The following is a 22,047-nucleotide window of genomic DNA, read 5'->3' as shown; positions in this document are numbered from 1 at the left end:
TCTGTAGCTTACCAGGCTTTGACTTGACCTGTGGGGCAATGGACTTGAGAATCCATGGCTACTTGACTGATTTTAGGCCTCCTCTGGACTCCAGACACACACCTTGGACTTGACCTCACTGCAACTTAGCTAAGCCAGAAGAAAGAGAGCTAGCTCCACTAAGGGCTTATATGGGGGAGACTAGGAGGGGTGCCGTAGGTCACTCTTAGGTCACATGGTTACTGATACCTCACTGGGTTACAATCACATGACAACAGGTCTTAAAGCTGTAACACATTTTATGTACATATGTACTTTATACGGTATAACGTAGGCACTTAAGGGGGGCAGGGGTCACTGTATGGAGTCTGCCAGACAGGGCAGCTAGGGTACAGGGGTGCAACTCCTGTACTGGGCCACCACAATAACATAACTTTGTTATTAGACATTATGATTCAGTTAGACCCCTCCCAGCTTGAGTGGATCTCCCATCATTGTACCATTTACTTATGAGTTGTGAAAATCACAATTTTTGTTCACTGTACCTTTATGTTCCTTCTCCTGAACCTATTTTTCTAAGTGTATCTTTTAGCATTCGTTCCAGCAAATAGAGGGTTTAACTGCATGGAGCACCCCTCTTTATGAAATCTATGTGACCCAAAAGGGTATATGACAGATACCCTATGGGTAAGATTTATGAAAACCTGTGTAGAGGAAGAGTGGTGCAGTTGCCCATAGCAACCAACCAGATCGCTTCTTACATTTTTAAGTGATGTGATTGGTTGTTATGGGCAACTGCACCGCTCTTCCTCTACACATCTTTTAATAAATTCCCCCCCATAGCCTCTAAAGAAACACTCACAAAGAACACAATAGGGTAGATTTACAATTCATACACAATTCTAAGTGCCCTATAAGATGACCTGACACTCTAGTAGATTGTGATTTTGGTGCATTTGTGGCTATCTGTGTGCCACACACTGTAATATACACCACCTAGGAGCCGGTCTAGATTTCCGCAAATCTGCTGGGCAGTGGAGGGTCTGCCCTCTTAAGCTAAGTATTCTCACTTTTTGAAAACTGACAAACATGACATGAAAGGAAAAAAAACATTGAGAATTTTTGCACCAAACAGATATGCACCAAAATTTGCCATTTTGTTACATTAGTAAATTTAAAGGAAACTTAAAGCCAACTTAAAGGAACACTCCAGACAAATCTTAAACACTGCGCAATGTCTACTCTATGCAGTAGACATAACACAAAGAATACATTTTGTCTAGAGTTTTCCTTTAAGTTGTCTATAGGTAACTTTAGCTCCATTATGCACCATGGCATGTTACCCTTCAAGATGTATTAGCTCAAGTTTCGAGTAGAAGCGGCATTAAATCGAACATTATAGATGTAGTTTATTCTGAACCAATTTGCTATATTGCTGAACTTGTAGAGCTGCTGAGTCCGCTGGTTCTTCAATTGCACGGAGCCACTTTCCATCCATATTATGATTAGCGCCGACTTACAGCTTCATTCCTTGAATTGTTTGCAAATACTGGTGTCAGAAATGGAAATAATTAATCCCTTAGTTGCAAGCAGGGGCATTAACCAAGCTGCCTTGAAGTTTATAGCAGACTGGACAGGTTAAATTACAACTTGCTGTCATTTATAGCATTGCAAACAGCTGGTATTTTTAATGTAATCCTTTTACTTGCTTGTTGGCATGCCCTTACAATACTGAAATAACAATAGTAATGTCTCCAAATGCCCAGTGCAGAATTTTAATTCGCCTTTCCCCTTGTTAAATAGGGACAGCAAATTAACTATGCTCCTGAGGGAATCTCTGGGGAATATTAACTGCAGAACAACGATGATTGCCCACATCTCAGACTCGCTTTCAAATTACCCAGAATCCCTTACCACCGTGCAGCTTGCTTCAAGGATTCATCGAATGAAAAAGAAAAAATCCAAGGTTAGTCCATTCTCCCTATTGTACTTTCTATACGAAAATATATTAGTTAAAGTATAATCCATCTTCTTTATAATACCCAGGGTTTGAGAACATTGAAATGTTTTCTGGAAAAAAACACATTAATAGCAGTAATCGACCCCCGAGACCCCTGATATCAGCAGAATGTGCCAGATAAACATTTTTTTTTATATTTAAAAGACTTTGTGATCCTTACTTTTCAGATACTAAAACCAACCATATATTTCAGGTGACTCTCTCTCCCCATACACATGAATGCAAAGCCTTGTCTGTATGTACTTTGAACAGGGAGAAGGCCACTGCTGGGCACCTCTAGTGGTGGTCGGGAATAAAGATTGGTTACCCAAGTTTATTTTAATTTGAATGGGCAGGCCTCATGACTTGCATAGGACATGCATTGGATCTCTACTATATATGTATATGCCTCAAATTAAATGGAATCTACCCCCTAAAATGGTGACAGTACAAAAGTACAGTACAAAAGTAAAAAAGCGTGTTATAATAGTCAGATAAGCTATTTGCGGCATTTGTTAAAATTAGCTTGAACAGGGTTCAGTAATGATTAGAATAAGCAAGTCAAGACCTTAGATAAGTTTCTGTCTTTTAGTTCAGAAGGAGTGGGTGAAACTAAACACTGCAGCTGTTACATTCTAAGCCTAGTGCCTTTTATCTGTTTTCTAGTATGCATCCAGCTCATCGGGAGGAGAAAGCTCTTGTGAAGAAGGCAGAGCGAGAAGACCCCACCACATGAGACCCTTCCACCCAAGGACAGTTGTACTTGACCCGGATTTTCCTGCACTTGGAATACACAGTGATCCGGATTATTCTTCCAGCAGCGAGCAGTCATGTGACACCGTCATCTACGTTGGTCCAAATGGATCGGTTTTGTCTGACCAAGATCTGACAGATAATGAAGGTCCTCCAGAGTTTGTCCCCATTATTCCTTCACTTCTCAAGAGAATGAGCAAAGATAATTTATCCAATATTCGGAGTGCTGATAATGATCACTTAAAATGCAACACATTTGCTGAGCTACAAGAGAGACTTGAGTGCATTGATGGCAGTGAAAACCCTACCAGGTTCCTCTATGAAGAAGTTGCCTCGACAACTCTTACCACGAAAGCCATGAATTACCAGGAAAATGTATCTTCTATGCCACTACAAGAAAAACTGCCACACTCACCCAGGAAGGGACAAAGTAATAATATTGCATTTACTTTTCCACAAAACTGTTCAGGATTGGAAACAAGTTCACCTCAACTTACCCATGAGCACCCTCAACAACATGCCAAAGCTGAAACTGCACGTTTAGACTATGATCAGTTGACAATCACAGAAGGGCAAAAAGCTCCATTGCCAAGTAATGGCAAATTGAAGGAACAACCAAAATTATCTACTGATCCATCAGTGAGAGAAAAAAGCCACCTTACAAAAAGACCTCTCCCAAGTCCTGCACCACCACCACCTCAGACAAACTCTCAAGTGAGCTTAGAATCATGTAGTGGTGTCAGGACGCCTCCTGTCGGAATGAGCAGATTGAGGAATCAGGACAAGCACAATTTACTAGGTAGCACATTCCCGGTTATGAAAAGCACTCCTAAACAGCCTGGTCCAGTTGAGGTACGCAGGTTTTGCTCAGCAGTGAAAGGAAAGGGATTTGATCGTGATTTTGTAACAACAACGGTAACACTGCAGAAGCCTGTTGAGCTTAACGGAGAAGATGAACTTGTGTTCACTGTTGTTGAAGAACTGTCCTTAGGTGGTATTCTTGATAATGGTAGACCCTCCAGCATTATTAGCTTTAACAGCGACTGTTCTCTGCAGGCCCTTGCCTCTGGATCTAGACCAGTTAGTATTATAAGCAGTATTAATGATGAATTTGATGCCTACACCTCACAGATAACCACCTCTGGGGTTAATATTGATATTGTGGTTCCCTTAGCCGAAGATCAATGCACAATCAGCAGCAGGCGATCTTCTATAAGCTCATGGCTCAGTGAAGTGAGTATCTGTACAATTAAAAGTGATGGAGCACAGCCAAACGACACTTTAATTCCACAATCATCTCATAAAGGTGGTGAATTTGCGGATTGTCTGGATTTGGATTCAGACAACACAAATGTTCACATTGGCAAAAATCTGAAAAATTCTTTAAACGATAGTGGTTTTTGCTTTTCGGAAATGGACAATGACAGTATCAGTTCCAGCCTCGTGTATACTAGCAATGAGAAGAGCCTTAACACCTCTGAGCTTTCCAAAGCTATGCCAACTGCTTACCAAGTAACTAGCCAACCTAGAGCTTGCGGCACCTGGGGCACAATTTCAGTAGAAACGATCCATTCTAGTCTTCCTCGGACAAATAAGTCTACCTCAAGCGCAACAAATGCTAATGCATTGACAAGCAATGAAAGCATATTTGAAAACCCATGGGCAGTGCGACAGGATCATTTCTTAGAAGGAAGGACTGAAAATCAGACACTTTCTACAAAATCATCCACTTTGGTTACAGACAATCAGTTTAAACAGAGCTCAAAATTTGCACAAACCAATATGCCTAAGGCTGTAAAGTCCCAAACAATGCTGGGATGTTCACAACGGGTGGTAGATGGCTGTGAAGTGGATCCGAAACCTTCTACTAAAAAGAATGAACCCCTAACAAAAATGCCACAGCTAAGGAGAGGCGCCACAACATTGGGTGTAGTAACAAACTACAGTTCCCAAACTGAGCATGGGATCAGAGGTTCCTCCGACGCTGTATTTTCTGATAGAAGTTTGAAGTTGTCAGGAGCCAAGAAGACATTGCCTCAGAAAACAAGTATGTTGCCAAGACCTGGTGGGGCTGGACCTCCTGCTCCTCCTGTAAGAAAGTCAAGCTTAGATCATAGCATTGGAAGGTTAGAAGGAGCAGATTATAGCAGGTCCACCTTTAGTTTAGAAGAAGAGTCTGAAACACAGCTGGGTAGTAAAATTGCAAAAAGTGATCATTCACAGCCAAAAGCAGTATCCAGCTTAAAGAATAAATCCAATAAGTCTGAGTGTGTTCAGCACTATGGAAGTCATATGTCTCTGGAGAGATGCGATAGTCTTACATCAGTTGGTTCAAGATTGAATCGAGATACAGGCAGTGTCAGTAATATCAATAAAGCTGGCCGCACAGTGCCTAGACTTGGCAATCCACCAGTGTCTAATACAATTACCTCACCACCTTCATGTAGCTCTTCCACCAAAAGCAACCAGGCTAAAAGTTCTCTTTCACAGAAAGCTACAACAAGTTTAAACAAAAACCGCAGCCTTTCAACCAATGGGTCTAAACCTCTTAGTTCTTCAGTTAAATCACTTAATCAGTCAAATGGTAAATGTTCTGGAATCCCCCCTAGTGGAAAAGCAAGTTCCAGATCACTGCAAAGTACTAATGGCAAACCTGCAAGAGGAACAATTATGGGTACCAAGCAAGCATTAAGGGCTGCCAACAACCGTGTCAATGAGTTGGCTTCTGGCGGTACTGGCAAAGTTGGCCATTTCCGGGGGTCAACAGACTCCGATAGTGGAAATGACAGTGGTATTAACCTTAGTGATGAGAAATCTCAGGCTCCAGTTCTACCTTCACCTTACAGTAAAATAACAGCCCCCAGGCGTCCCCAGAGGTACAGTAGTGGGCATGGCAGTGATAACAGCAGTGTCTTAAGTGGAGAACTTCCCCCTGCAATGGGAAGGACAGCCCTCTTTTACCACAGTGGTAGCAGTGGGTACGAGAGCATGATCCGGGATAGTGAAGCAACGGGAAGTGCATCCTCAGCCCATGACTCAATGAGTGAAAGTGGAATGTCCTCTTCTGGACGACTGAGGAGTTTAAAGTCTCCAAAGAAAAGAGGTAATGTAAATTTTACATATATATGTCATTTTGTATCATGTGCTGTATGTGTTTTGTTAAGTTATTTTATGTACTTTTGTATTTGTCTTACATTCTCTCTTGGGATCTAATTGGCTTTGAGTTAAAAGGTTGATTTCATTTTATAGGTCTTCAGCGCAGGAGGCTTATACCCGCACCTCTCCCTGAGGCTGCAACAACTGGCAGAAAGAACAACGTCACTGGCCAGTGGGTTGACCTCCCACCTTTGCCTGGCACTTTAAAAGAACCATTTGAAATCAAGGTTTATGAAATTGATGATGTGGAACGACTGCAGAGACACAAACGTGAAGAACCAGAGGTGAGGAAAGATGATATGTTAATAGTCATGATTATATATATATATATATAGTTGATATAGAGACTGGCAAAATACTCTTTGAGGGAAAGCAATCTCTTTTTATGGCTCTCTTTATATTAGAGAAAGAGTATCTCTTGCTCTGAAGGTACCAGCATGTCTGTGTATCACATGGATACCCCATTCATTTCAGTTGGAACGGTGTAATTAATTTTTTTCTCTGCTGTGGTGCTGTAGGGAAAATGAGCACTTGCTGCCAGATTCCTGCACCGATTATAGCTGATCACTGTGACTCCCTGCAGTGTGACATCCTGCAATAATTTTTCTTGGGTTACTCACCTAACCAAAAATACATTGTTCAAAGCAGACAGTCCCTTTAAGATTATATAACATAACGATCACATCATGCTTTTATTACACACATTTTGATCAAAAAGTGCGCTAAGAGCCTCCATTTTTTGACCTAGAGTGCTGTTGCAACTTTCTTTATATATATATATATATATATATATATATATATATATATATATATATAATATATTAAAATGATAGAGAAAAAAGTAGCATATCTAAAATGGGAAACAGGTATTTATAGTATTTGAATGTGATCCCATAATGAAAGTGGCTGCTAAGTTTGTGGTTTGTTCATGTGTGCCTCTTAAACCATTTCAAGTGCTACAGTATTTACATACAAGTGTTATAATATTAGAAGAGTCTGATGTCCACACCCAGCCAACTAAACAAGTTCCAATTCCGAGATATGATGAATTTACTCATTGTTTTTGTCCTTCTTAGCACAAATCCCGCAGGAGAAACTCAAAATCGCCTGCAAATGTAAACGTGCTCGACCCTATTTAATCCACTGACTTAAACTTAGTGATTCAGTATGGGTAATTTTCCAACCTTATTTGAATTTTGGCTGGACTGGTAGTCACAGTAGACCACAATTTTCAGTTTGGGACAAAAGTCTGACACGGTTCATTGGATTGAATCAGGTCCAGCACGATTCTGGCATGGATCCGGCAGGTGGTTTTAAACTTTTACCACTGGATCTGTAAAACGGAGGCACAAAACGTAGTGTAAATTTGCCCTTAACGAAATCGTCTTGTTTAAAACAAGATTCTAAACAAATACCCCATAAGGACATTCTGCATTAATTTAAGGGGTCCTTTATTTAGGACCCCCACAATTTGCCTCGAGCAGAGGATGTCTACAAAGAGTACCTTTCTCTGGAGGACCCAGCTCATTACATTTTATTACACCTAGAACGTATTGATTTCAAGGGTCACTGTGTAATTCGTCATTTCTCCTGAGGTGGTGCTGCAGGGAAATTAACTTTCTTCTCACCAAGTTCTTCCACATATTATAGCTGATGGCTTGTTATCAACTATTTTTTTTTCCAGTGGATTATACTAACAATTTTTTTTAATTTTATTTCAGCCTTTCCAGGATATGGAAAAGGTAAGGATTATTTTTCATACCTATATTTTCTTTTTTAATTGCCTATTGCCTATTATTTAGATATCTCCCTAAAAGTAAATTTGCTCAGACAGTAGTATTTAGAAAAAAAAAAAAAGTTTTACTCATTTAGTACAACAGTATTCTGATATATATTAATCTGCTTCTGTAAATTGTTATATGTCTTGCAGTTCATTAGGGAATTAAAATAAATGGTTTAACCCCTTAACGTACATTTACGTCCTGTGTATGACCGTGAGCATCATACACGGCAGGTTCCGATGTGGTATCGATAAAAAGTACAGATGACAGCACAGATGACAGCGCAAAAAATGAGCCCTCATAGCGCCCTATGTACAGAAAAATGAAAAAGTTATTACTAATTGATTACTGATTTTGTACAAAAGGTTTTAGATTTTTTTAAAGCGGTACAAAAATATAAAAGTATCTAGCCATGGGTATCATTTTAATTGTATTGACCCACAGAATAAAGAACACATGTATTTTTTACCGTAAAAAGTACAGTGTGAAAATGAAACCCTCCAGAATGTGCAAAATTGTGGTTTCCATTAAAATTTCCTCCCTTAAAAAACTAATTTTTTGGGTTTGCCGTACATTTTATGTTAAAATGAGGGGTTTCACTACAAAGTACAATTGGTCATGTTAAAAACGAAGCCCTTATATGGTCTTTAGATTCAAATATAAAAGAGTTATGGATTTTAGAAGACGAGGAGGAAAAAACAAAAACGCAAAAATTAAATTGGCCTGGTCCTTAATGTTGAAATTGGCTTGGTACTTAAGGGGTTAATGAAACAAATTGATGAAATATAAAATGAAAAGCAAAATAGTCCATTAGGTAATTACAAAAATTCAGTTTTCATTTATAAATTTCCACCACAAGAATTTTTGTTAATTAACAAACAGCGATTTAGTGGATTTCAGAAGCATTTTAATATGATAGATTTTTTTGTTGTTGTAATATGACTAAGATAAGTAATATGCAACATATTGCTAAGGTCAAGCAGAAAGTTAAAAAACATCTGCCCTATGATCTACGTTATCATAAATCTCTCCAGTGCTGATAACAGGTTTTATTTATTTTCTTAAGGGTTTGATGTACTTCAACACCAAACTGAAGGTTGCAGAAAGACGACAACAGAGAATCAAGGATGTAAACGCAAAATACGGGATGTTGAAAGATGAGTTGGAGGAGACAAAGGCTCGATTAATGATGGATCCCAACAAGTGGAGAGGAGAATGTAAGTATTTCTGGTCAAAGAGTCCATGTGTGCCAATAATGAAAGGTGGTGAAATATTTAAAAGATTACTCAGTTATTCAGAAGTGATGGCCTTTTCTTGAAGTGGTTACTAGAATCAGATCGGTTGGGGTTTACCATATGGAAAGTGCCATATCCCCTTCTTGCTTTACACTACTATTCTACTGTTATACACTACTGTTGTCAAATTCATAGCAGCCATGTATGCTATTACAGCTTCTTTCTATCCACTTGAATGGGATAAAGCCGTGATATTATGCAAAACTGCTCTGAATATAACCACGTTATGCAGAGCAAATTAGTGTAAACAAAGAAGAGGCCATCAATTTTATATAACCAGAAAAAAGGGTTATAGTTGAGATTTTTAACAACTAATGTGTTTGTACTGATATATATATACATATATATATATATATATATATATATATATATATATATATATATTTCAATATGGCTTTGATAGGAAATGTATGAGAAATCTTACCACTTGTCATGGTACTATCATGGTAGTATTACATTGCTAGATGAACGCTCCTAGGTAAAAAGTTGGAGGGGGGGGGGGGTTCCCAGTAACTATGTAATAGAATGGGCAGCCATACACCTTAGATAATTGCATTAGTTGTTGACAAGGTTTACCTTCTGTGCCCTAATAAATGCTTTTGGAGAAGGCAGGGATCAGTTATTCCTGATGCTTTGTTCTCCTACGCGTAGAGGTACCCCCTTATACCGCATTGACTGTGGCAATAACTGTAAAAAGCCACTGGGTTTGCAACTGGGTCTTGGAAAACCCATGGGAACACTTGGAAAGTCTTGATGGAACTAATAGGTGAAGGCCCCAAGATGGTGAACGTAATAGCCCCTCTTGCCCGGGGTGTCTTATATTTTAACCACAATTAGGGTGCTTTCACACCACAATTCGTTTATACGGTTTCCGGATCTGGCTGGGGAATGTGAAAACTGGGCGCTCCTGTACCCGCAAATATAACTGACAGATTCCCTTTAAGCCAGCCTGACCATTTTAAAAAAAATATTTGTATAACCAGATCACCTCTTTAACCAAATAAATTATAGAACAAGAAACTAGTTCCCTCTGTGGTAAGAGTACAATCATTTATCTTTTCATTACTGTTCTATATACATTTATAAAGAAAGCTGAATGTAGACAAAGCAGTCATCTTTTTGGTGTATGCCCCATTAAGGAACTTTTATAATGAAGGCGACATCTTTTTATACATTTTCTAAATGTTTGGGCCAATAGTGTAATTTCTTGCAAATAATATATGAAAGAAATGTGTAAATTATCCAAAATGTATATTTGTACATTATCATTACAGTAGCCTTGTATCATAATAATCTTATAATTTGTTTTACCAACAGTTGAATTGGACCCAGATCTTGACAGAGAGTCTCAGGAGTACCTAGAGGCACTGGAACAAGTCACAGAGGACCTGGAGCTCTGTGTTAACATATGCAAATCTCACGTCATGATGGTGACCTGCTTTGACATCGGAATGATTGCGGATCAGCAAGATTGTGGAAGAGAAGTGGAAGTGTGAAGAACCTAAAGAAAGTGGAATAGTAAAAAATAATGGACATAAAAAAGTTAATTTAGAAAAGACCCCGCATTGTGTGATGGAAAATAAAAAGTACATCAGAATGTGAAAATGTCAAATTGGAAAGAATGTTACTGGCTTGATACCGATGATGAATTGTAATGACTTATAAATGAATACGGTGCCTCCAGACCATATATAGGTGAATCGTGGTTCTCTGGGTTATTTAGATCTGCAATGACGTGTCACCAAGGACAAACATGGCAGAAGGCCCTCATGCAAGAAACCCTGTGGTCACAGTGCAGTGCCCCTCTAGATTGTATCTCTGCACAGCAGCACTAATATATTGGTACAGTGCCAGAATGGCAGCTCAGCCCATATACAAGGGCAGTCAATGAATACAAACATAAACCGCTAGAATTGAGCTGAATGGGAGATGTATAAATCTCTATACAGTATACAGCTATCCTCTGGTGCCAACTGTAGACAGCCAGAATCCACACTGAGGAATTGGAGAGGAATTTCCACGAGTAATCTGCTCGCTTGAAAACCCCCATAGAGCTGTGCAGAATTTCTGCCCCTCAGTTCACACTGAGGAATTTCCTCAAGCAGAATTCCGACGAGGAAGTCTGTTCCGCTTGAAGAAAGAATATGTTCTTTCTTTCAGGCGGAATCAGCGTCGTTCTCCCATAGAGATCAATGTTATTTTTTTTTTTCAGTCAGAAGCATTTCCACGCGGAATTTGCGCGAAATTCGTGCAGAATTGGCGTGAAATTCGCGCGGAATTTCCGCAAGAAAAAGAAAATTATTTTATCAATAGAAATACTTGATACTCCTCCTCCGCATGAAACCTGCATTTCTGCACGGAATTCCGCTCAAATTCCGCACGATTTCCATGCCAATTCCGTGCGAAATTCTGCGCGAAATCTCTGAGATCTTGTGGAAAAGTAACAATATTTTGAGGCAGAAAATTTCTGCTTGAATTCCGCCCCAATTCCTCAGTGTGAACATACCCTAACTCTACAGGGGGAGAAGGAAGGAATGTTATTAAAGGAACAAATTCACAGTGTTTCTGATAAAGTGGTGGCCCCCAAGCCTATATGTCCATCCTTACCTGCTGCAACCTATTGGAACTTTGTATTCAGACCTATAGTATCCCCCATTTAGATGGACGGATTGAACCCATGTTTATCTATATTCTGGAGGTAATACCTGCTTTCCCCGCAGACTTACTAAACCAAATGTACAGCACTATATGCACCCCAGTATAACTGCAGGGGGTTTTACATTTGGAATACGTATGAACATAGGCACAATGCTTCTGTCTGAATGAGAGGCCTTAAGATAGTGTTAAAATTATAACACCCTAAGTATAAGTCCACAATAAAGCTGCCAAGAATCCACAGGGAAATCCACAAGAAAATTCACACCAAATTGTGTGCATTTTGGTGCAGATATATTGCTAGAGGTTTTTTTTTTTTGCTGATTTTGTAAAAAAATAAATATATAAAAAAATAATTATTTTGAAATTCACAGTTTGCTGCAATGGCTGTGTATTAGATTTCGTGTGGATTTTATTGCAGATTTAAATTTCCCTATGAAAATCAATGGGGAAATCTACTACAAAGAAGCCACACGGGAGAGAAATTTCAAATTAAGAAAATTTCCGCAGCTTGTAGAAGAGATTTGTTAAAATGTCATCCACTTGCCTTGTTGTGTATCCGGAGGAAAAATATCAGCAAATCTGTCCGGTGTGAACTTACCCTAATGAGACAACGCAATGAAATGGGATTTTTGAGCATTGGGAATAATATGAATGATAGAAGAATGGGGTAATGAGAAAAAAAAAACATCACATCATGCATTAAAAACATACTTAAAGTGCCTTGTTTTCTTATAAATTTTTTTACATTTTTTTGGTGCTAAATTTTTAAAGCCAGCAAACCTAAGCAGACCATTAAATGTATCAACGTTTATACTGTACAGTGTAATTACTTGTAAAAAAAAAAAAAAAAGTTACAAAAAGGAAAATGAAAAGTTTTGTAGCAGAAGCAATAAAGAAATATGTTTCTGGACCTGAATTTGCCTTCTGATTTCACAAAAAAATCCTTTTTATGCAGGGGAAGACAACAAAAAGTTTTCCTCTTCAAAGTCAAATAATATTTTTCTGAGCAATTTGACAAGTTGCGAAAAACCTTTTGACTATGCTTTCATTTTCCATTTTATACAGTTCTCTATTCACCTGAATAAAAATGCCCCTCCCCCTGTATATTTTACAAGCCTAGGACATTAATCCTACTTATCTACATATGTTGATTGCTCGATTGCTCAAATTGTACTATACTGCCAGTAGTACTTTGAAGCATGGCATTTTTTTTCTATTTACACTGTTTATGCATTTTTTTAAGTCATTTTTTTTACAGTTTTTCTATGGAAGGCAAAAGCTCAGGTTTGACCTATACATGCTGCATGTAATGTGTGCATTTTTCTGTTTTGTAATGGATATCTCAAGCACCGATTGTTGTATGATTGCCAAACACTTTGCAAAAGTTTATGTGTGTAAGTAATACTACATTTCATACGGAGTCATATTTTCTGATCATCTTGTTTTTTTATATGGGGTTTTCAAAACCTTTGTATAAATGTATAATACTTTACTTAAACTTTTATCTGTGAATAAAAGATGCATTTATTAATATATTTTTTTTCTCTTTACTGGTCACATTACAATTACATTCACTGGAGATCTGGCTACAATATTTTTCTGCCCAATACAAACTGAGGAAACTATAGAGGGCAATTAAATAAGACGGGTGTGCCTTATGCCGTTCTTTAATACAAAGATATGATGGAGTCAGATGTCCCAAATGTATTAAGACCTATGGAAATAAAGAAAAAAACAGGCACGCACCTAGTGAAGCCCACAGGGGCCAGGTATCAACACAGGCAAAAACGAGTTGTCCATCAGATGTGGTTGTGCTAAGAGCACAACAACTCTCCAAGTGTGTAAGATACAGTGTGTCAGCATCCTCATATTCAGGTGTAGCAAGCGCGCCTGATGAAGAGCCCCATACAGGCTTGAAACGTGTTGTACTCTAGAGGCATAAAAATCTTTGTCCCTCACTTGGACTGCTCATGTCTATCAAGAGAAACGCTCAAACAAGGTTCATTTTTACATTCCATTACAAATTTATTAAGAAGCACATGGCACATGAATTGTAGTAAATTTGGAGGTCACCTTTTCCTCCCACTAAGCCCTTCTCTTTTAAAAAAGGGTTGAGAGTGGCTTATTACACTAAAAAGTCATACTTTTTTTTTTAGCAAAAATTTTAACTTTTGTAAGCCAGCTTTTGGCATATTAAATTCTCCCCATAATTTTTTCTGGAGTCTATGAACACATTCTAAATATCCTCATAGAGTTTGAAAATATATGACTGTGTTACATTCCTGAGGCCCATCATCCATGATATGCCACTTTGATGTGAACTTACTACCCATTACCAAATGTATACCTGCACAAGTGAAGTATCAAGATGGGGTGATAATGTGGCATAAAATATTGAGCTAGTACCACACACAGGGGCGTTGCTAGGTCTCCAAAAGACCCAGGGCTTGAGCTCATAGCCCAGCCACGCCCCCTAACCGCACCCTCAGACACACCCTAACCATGCCCCTAAGAGAATGCTTGAAGCATTATCAAGGACATTACTCCTCCATTCTGGTGATCAATGGGTGTCCCAGCAGGCATACCTCACCTAGATATCTCCTATAATGTGAATAGGAAATTATTAAACATTTTGGGAAAACCTCTAAGAGTAATGGTTGATGTGATGATCATAAATCATTAGTTTTGGCATTTGGAATTCTTTTAAGTTTACTCCATTCACCGCATGGGATAATAAACATTATATTTTTAAAGATCAGACATTTAATGGGAAAAGGTGACAATAAAATGGGTGTTATATATTTTTTTTAAATCTTTTTTTTCTACCTGTCTGGTTAGCAAATAAAGGAGGAACATCATGCATTTTTTTCTTTTTCAACCCCTTAGGAACATGCACTGTAAAAGTATGCTGCAGTGAGAAGATGCTGTTCTCCCGCTCTCTGTGCCTCTCTGTACCGCTGTCTCATAGCAGCTGTGGCAATAAAAAAACAAACAAAAAAAAAACAGCAATAGCCAGAGACCCAGGGCTTTGGGCCTGAGACCAGGGGCTACAGCCCTATTAGCCCCCCCTCCCCCCCAACAACGCCCCTGACCACACAATTTGGGTTTCTTAACAATGCAGTTTTTGTGACTCCTGCTTACCCCCAGCCCACATACAGAGAGGCCTGTCCATACTTCTTTCTGCGTTTTACTCTTTGTCAAATTGTACAAATATATATATATATCATAGAGCTCAGCTTCTATTCCTTTATCATATGCTACTCTAAAATAGGGCAGACAAAATTACCTGGTTCGTTTAAAGTCGAGGACCTGTTTTTTACATTAAGGAAGTACTCCAGATTTTTGGCCCATATCATGCACACTTACTATCACTAGTTGTACTTCACCATTATTTGTATTCCAGTACAGCTGCATCCATGCATTTTACTACTATGACCTGGTCAGGTGATCACCAGTTTGACTTACATTAAGTTACATTGCTTAATGTGTGTCACAGGATGTCAGTTCTGGGTCAGTTGACTTCCTGTGAACTATATCATTACCAACCATATTCCTTCATGCTAGCTCTCAGACCCGCTCCTCCCAGATAACCTCTCCCTACCCAGATAGGTATACTCCTGCTGCTGCTATCTCTATGATATCAGGATATATAGTGGTTAGTTATATTCATCCCCTGAGGTTGTGTTCACACATTGCATTTTTTTCTGTATTTGACATGATTTTCCCAACATGGTGTCAAAAATGGTGATATTTTAACTGCAATTGTACAAACCACAGTAAAATTGTGTAATTTTTACCCTGATGTTGGAAAATAGCAGCAAACACCCAAATGCTGTAAAAATGTGTGGAAAAATTCATTTGGAAACACCTCAATTGGGATTACAGGTCAAAAATGCCCTTTAAGGATAGGGTCACATATTGCCTATACACAAAGTATTTCACGCATGTTAAAATCCACTGTGCAAAATATGCTGCAAATTCTTCTTTGAGCAAACATAGAAGAAGCCTCACTGCACACACAGGCAGGCAGGAAAGCCCTGTGTGTTTGCTCATAGGAGAATATGTAGGGTATTTCCAGCTGGGCAGCAGATTTTGCACCCTGTGAAATACGTTGCATATACGCAATGTGTGGCCCTACCCTTAATAAGAAAAGGCTCCAAAACCACACATAATATGAACTGACCTCAACCCATAGGTCTAATGAATTCACCTGGGTAAACTCCAGCACCAGCAGCTTAGATGACCAGATGCAGTAATCAAATGCGACACCCTCAGCTATCTCTAACAATAGCTTATGGTGCAAAATATTAAAAATAAAAAATAAATTCCTGGAGTGCTTCTTACAAGATCCCTATACCATATCTATTGGGTGCAATTGTGCCCATTAGTTCAGCTTCACAAGAGTATGCTACAATTTTTTAGTCTAAAGGTTACTTCTAACATATCTGAAATAGGCTTGAAGGTGTCTAGGGTTCAGATCTACAGTGTCAGCCTGATCTATGGGTGTGTACATTTTTATTACTCTCTATAGAAGAAATGGAGAATCTTTGTTCACTATCTATGACAAAAAGTCCATTTTGGTTGTGTTTTCGACAAATGGCTCTGGCAAGGCTGAGGATGGCTCTACATCAACGCAACATTCCTTTGATTTCTGATCGCTGGTAGCCATATATAACACCGGGAGCAAGGAGGTCAGGATGTAGCAATAAAGAATGTTATGTACCATTTTCCAGGTCATTGCTTGTAGCCGTTTAATTGTCAAAGTCATAACCAATGATATACAGCACACACATCAGGACGGAAAATAGTGCTGATATCCCAATGGTGGAGCATGGTTTTACTGCTGAAATGAAAGTCCCTGCACAGATATTATAAGAATAGAAACATTTATAGTGTTAATGCTTTGATTATAGGTATTTGGACATCTCTGTTACTTAAAGAAGCCCTAAACATAAGGGACAAAAAGCTGTTGAAATAATTCTTACAAAGGCCATAGCTTGAAGCCCCCGGACCGCTAAACAAATAACGGTGTAAAGAGTTAATAGTCTCATCTCATCCACACTTTGGTGTCTGAATGGACTTAATAGTCACATTACGCCGCATAACTTTGCATCATATTTCATATATATCTTTGTGCTAGCAGTGTGCTGCTGCATTCTCCTGCTTGTGTAATCACCAGTATTTACCATTTTATATATAAATGGCTAGAGTTGAGCGAACTTACAGTAAATTGGCTAATATCGAACCTCGAAGCTCGGCTGTTGATTACTTTAGTCCGCGTAATTTAGTCGAGCTTTCCAAGGGCTCTGGTTGCCTGGAAACGTAATCGATGACAGTCTTAGGTCTCCTAGGTCTGTATCCACCTTTTCCAGGCAACTGGAGCCCTTGGAAAGCTGAACTAATTTATGCAGACTAAAGTAATCAACAGCCAAGCTGCGAGGTTCGCTACGAGCAAATTTACTGTAAGTTAACTCAACTCTATATATAAATAAATAAATATTGTATGTTGTTCAGCAGCTTTCAGTTTTCTCCTCTGGAGTGTCAGAATGGGGTGCCTTTGACCCACCAGGGAAATTTATTTTAGTAGCCAACCCTACAGCTACAGTCACTAATAGTTCCTGTGGCACCCTATACAAACAGCATACAGCACCATAGAAAATTCTTAAAGGGGTACTCCACCCCTAGAAATCTTATCCCCTATCCAAAGGATATGGAATAAGATGTCTCATCGCCCTGCTGCACCCGGCGTTCATTTAGAGCATCTGGTGCAGTGCCAGAGGCTCGTGACATCACAGCCACGCCCGCTGGTGATGTCACAGCAATGCCCCCTCAAGACGGCCATCACACGCCCTCCCATAGACTTGCATTGAGGGGGCGTGGCCGTGAAATCACAAACCTCCACCCCGCACCACGAGTCATCCGGCATGGAGCAAAGTTCACTGGATGTCTGTGGTGAAAGTGCATCGGATGTCTGTGGTACCGCAGCCGAGATCGCGGGGGTCCTGCTGCTAGGGAACCCTGCGATCTTGGCTGCAGCACCCCAGACATCTTATCCCCTATTCATTGGATAAGGGATAAGATGTTTAGGGGCAGAGTACCCCTTTAAGTAGAGCAAAGACTCCTGTCAAACCTGATCGGAATCCCTGCTTCTTGCACTGAGCAATACGATAGGGATTCTTTATGCATCGCCTACGTTCTTCTGAAGACTTACTGAGCAGTCTTAAATTTTTTATCATCTACAAAATAACACTTTTACCTGCATAGAAAGCAAATATATATTTTATGAACTATAAAAAAAAAGATTTTAACTTTAGTGCATTCTATTATACCTGTTAACATAATGCTAACAGGCATTGTATTCAGTTGGGCCGGAAGCATGGCCTGGAAAGTATATACATTAGACCTCATGCTCCCATGGGAACCCATCAGCATCAGCAATGGTGTTACTGAAAGCCGATCAGACCTTCGTTGCCCTCTACCTCCTTCTTTGTCCAGACTGTCGAGCAGTACATACAGCTGCAGGAGGCAGCTTGAGAGGAAGGGGCAGGGAAGGGCCATGGAGAGTGAAGATGGGCCCTGCTGCTTATATAACAAACTACATCCTCCCACTTGTTACCTCAGAAACTGTATATAGTTAGCTGGGTGATTTTTGGCGACCTAGATGACAGGCAGGAAGACACAGTCTGCGGTGATGCTGGGGGAAGGGTGGGTTTCTACACAAGGAGGCATGCTTCTTGTCTCAGGAGCCCACCAGGAGATTCACTGGTTCGGGCCTGCCCCTAAGCCTTTGGTTTTAGTGTATTTTTCATAGTGTAGATGGGGATTACACATGAGCAGTGTGAGAGTTTAGCTCAGTAGAGACAGGCAAATGACTTTAAACAGCAGTCAGAGGGGTGTGGCCTGGCTGCCTAGCTGAATGCACACGTGAGCTCTGAGCTACGGCTCCTACACTGTCTATAGCGACAAATTTAACGCCCAGCAAGTTGACTTTCACATCCTTGGGTGTCGGAATACCTCTGCAATGCCCACCACAAGAAGGAAGTCGGCTCACCAGGCAAAACTTGCTAAATTTCACTTCACCAGACGACCGGAGGATTCCCAAGATGGCCACCAGAGGGGCCGAGGCGCCTCTCCGGGCTGCGTGTCCTCTCCTGTATCACTGCGCCACTCCCCAGCTCAGCACCTCCGCAGATAGTCGTCTGTTCCCGATTTACCAGCGGAGACGGAGAACTGCACCTCACCGCCTGGCCCTCACAGCTTGCCACACTCTCCAGCCGCCACGGCTCTGGAGGTAAGTGAAAACCAGCTCCCCTCCACTGCTTCCCTGAGCTCACAGGCTCTATCCCCCTCTTGCAGCCTGCTCAAACAGAAGCAGCACTTGGAGGGACACTGCCTCTCGCCCTCTTTCTCGCCACTTGCGGAGTGGCTGCTCACAAAAAGCTTGGAGGGAGAAACCCTTTTAACCTTACCTGTCTCAGATGTTCCATTAACGGATACTGCTATGAAGGACATGCTCCTGCTCCAAAATCGCTCCATACTGCTGGCTATGCAAGCGCTGATTAACCCGTTACGCACTGAAATTGCTGATCTGGGTGGCAGGGTAGACCATATGGAGGAAAATTTGGATACTTCGAGGACAGGAGCAGACGCAACAATATTAATCTTAGGGGAGTGCCTGAGACTGTTCTGCCACAAGATGTCCCTGCTTACGTTCAAGCTCTGATTAAAGCCATGCTGCCCGGCTGCACAGATCGAGATTTGGAGGTGGAAAGAGCTCACCGCGTTTCGCGGCCCAGACACCTTGCAGAATCTGTTCCTAGGCACATACTAGCTAGAGTGCACTTCTTTAGAGTAAAAGAGGAGCTCATGATTTTCTCCAGAAACAATGGGGGCTTGCCGGCATCATATCACAGGATACAGATTTATGCTGATCTCTCTTCTGTAACTTTGCAACTGCGCAGAGATCTCTCTTCCATCACTGCTGCACTTCATCAAGCGAAAATTCCTTACAAGTGGGGTTTCCCTGTGCGCCTACTGGTTCACTCTGAGAATTAACTTCATCTTATTCGTTCTGCAAAGAGGGACGAAAGGTTCTTCAGCAATGGAATGTGGGTATACCTAGCCTACTGGATTCACAAACTACATACTTTGCACCCTCAAGGTTTTAATGAATGTATCGATACAGTTAAATAATTTGATAATTTGGGGTTTAAAAATTTCCAATTTTTTCTTATGGATTAATCTCCAAAATATTATACCTTGATTTTTCTTTGTTCCTTCTGTGCTGTTCACCCTGGAGCGCCCCACTGTGCATTCATTATTCCTTATGTTTTATTATTTAAGTTCTGTTTATTTTCCTTTCCTTTCTACATATAAATACTTTTGTACTTTTTATTTATTTATTGTTTGTAAATTTGGATCTTTGTACGAATATTCACACTCTGCGTTTTCGCCGGGTGCTGTATTCAATACCGCACTGGTCATTCTAGTTCATCTTTTTTCCAAGTAGTGTTCATACATTCCCGTCTGGTCAGTTGCGATTTGGTTTACCGCACTGTCATTTATTTATTTTTTATTTTATTTTATTTTAATAAGGCAGCGATATACAATTAAAAAAATTTTTTATCCTTTGAATTAACATACATAATTCTTTATATCATATACATTTTTTGAAATAATATCCAACTTGTGTTGTTGAATACCGCACCGGTGACTAAGCGGTGTGACTTCTTGAGTCGCTTGTGGTGTTATATTCACACCACATGCGATAATTATATTATATATACATATATATATGTTTATAGGATTGCATTGTGCTTTTTTATTGCTATTATTATTTTTTTTGTGATTTTTGTTTGTCTATTTAAATTTATTTATATCTATTTATATATTTTTTCATACATTGTCACATGGATATGTAATTCTATGTAACAACTCTTTCAAAAAGCACTCTAATGGTTAATTGCTGGAGGTATATATATCTGTTACCAGCCTTCCCTTGTCATGCCTGATGAAGCTGCGCATGCGCAGCGAAACGCGTTGCATCTATTAAATCCATTGATTTTACTTGGCTGCCTGATGGTTCCTCTCTGCGCCAGACAAACTCCTGACTCCCTGGTCATTCGTTTTTGATTTTACTCTCACCCAGGATGGCTGCAGTGGACCTTCTTCCATATATCTTCTGCTCTTAACTTTGTTGTGTGTGGGCGCCCAACCAACTTTGGTAAGCGGCTTGGGAATCACCGTCCCTTACCCCCACCTGCAAGATCTACTGATCCCGCACATGAGGCGCCTTCCTTTCTTTCTCTAGCCTACCTACCCGTCCACCACCCAAAATCCGGGAAGAATGGACCACCGTACGCTGAATGCTGGACAATTCCACAAGTGCCGTTTACAATGTGAGGCCTGAGTGGGACTTGGATGTTTCCGGGTGTGGAAGGCTGTAGACTGCAGCATTGACGTTTACCCCACTCCACTGATGGACCTCGGTCTATCCTGGACGGTTCGAATATCCTTTCTCTGCATTTCATTTGCATTATCTGTTGTTCTGTTTATTTGTTTCTACGTGTGTTTAATGGTGTTTATCCTGACTATATCGTATCCGTGCATTGCTGTGATTACCAGGAAACAGTCGCCCTTGCTAGGAGGCGCTCTGTTCTGTTATATTGATTCTGCCTCTGTAGACATTTCTATGCTTTTTCTTTAATTATTCGATGGTGTTATTGTTTGATAGCCTTAAAGTTAATGACCTAAACAGCCCTATGCAAAGAGCTCACCTCTGGTGGGAAGCGAAAAATGTACATTGTGATAAAACATCACAATGTAAATTTTTCGCTTCCCTGTCTCCAAGAGACACATTTTCTTTGCCAAGACGCTTTTAGGTTATCTTTCAGGGGATTCCCACACCTATTTCAGGCACACTTTAGTTCCAAAACCCGTGGAGTTGCCATAGCGATTAAGAACACTGTGGCCTTCGCACTGATTGACTCATACTCAGACCATTTAGACCGATATTGTATATTGGTTTGTAAGTTGAATAATGAACCTTACACTATAGTTTCTCTATATGCTTCTAACAGTGCCCAACCGCCCTTTTTAGGAAACTTATGGGGAAACGTCACCAACACCGTCAGGGCCACCTAATCATGTGCGGTGATTACAATTTTACTGTAGACCCACCACTTGACACCACTTCCCCCCATCTCTGCAACCCCATTAATGTTGCAGATGTCCTGTGGAGGGAAGAGTTGTATGACGTGTGGCATATACAGCATGGGGACGAGAGGGATTATACATTTCACTCAGGAGTGCATAATGTGTACTCCCAAAAACAACCTACATGAATATGACCACAAATACAGGCAATATATTATCTCCCAAAATGGGGGGCACAAAACAGAAATGCACAGGACCTACAACACTAGAA

At 40.1% G+C, this 22,047-nt stretch overlaps 1 protein-coding gene across 7 annotated transcripts in view; it reads left to right on the top strand.

The window, feature by feature from the left end:
* Positions 1 to 13,143, top strand: part of KIF26A (kinesin family member 26A) — a 197,033-nt gene extending 183,890 nt beyond the window's left edge. For all 7 annotated transcript variants that reach the window (XM_056545564.1, XM_056545559.1, XM_056545566.1 and 4 more), the window contains exons 11-16: positions 1,783 to 1,945; positions 2,645 to 5,834; positions 5,981 to 6,171; positions 7,609 to 7,629; positions 8,735 to 8,885; positions 10,281 to 13,143. In XM_056545564.1, coding sequence (XP_056401539.1) covers positions 1,783 to 1,945; positions 2,645 to 5,834; positions 5,981 to 6,171; positions 7,609 to 7,629; positions 8,735 to 8,885; positions 10,281 to 10,459 — 3,895 coding nt within the window. In that variant the 3' untranslated portion in view covers positions 10,460 to 13,143. The remainder of the gene's footprint in view (positions 1 to 1,782; positions 1,946 to 2,644; positions 5,835 to 5,980; positions 6,172 to 7,608; positions 7,630 to 8,734; positions 8,886 to 10,280) is intronic.
* The last annotated feature ends 8,904 nt before the right edge of the window (positions 13,144 to 22,047 follow it).

This window comes from Hyla sarda, chromosome 11, assembly GCF_029499605.1.
Source record: "Hyla sarda isolate aHylSar1 chromosome 11, aHylSar1.hap1, whole genome shotgun sequence".
Lineage (NCBI taxonomy): Eukaryota > Metazoa > Chordata > Amphibia > Anura > Hylidae > Hyla > Hyla sarda.
Note: the sequence above shows the minus strand (reverse complement) of the source record. Positions and strands in the feature narration are given on the sequence as shown.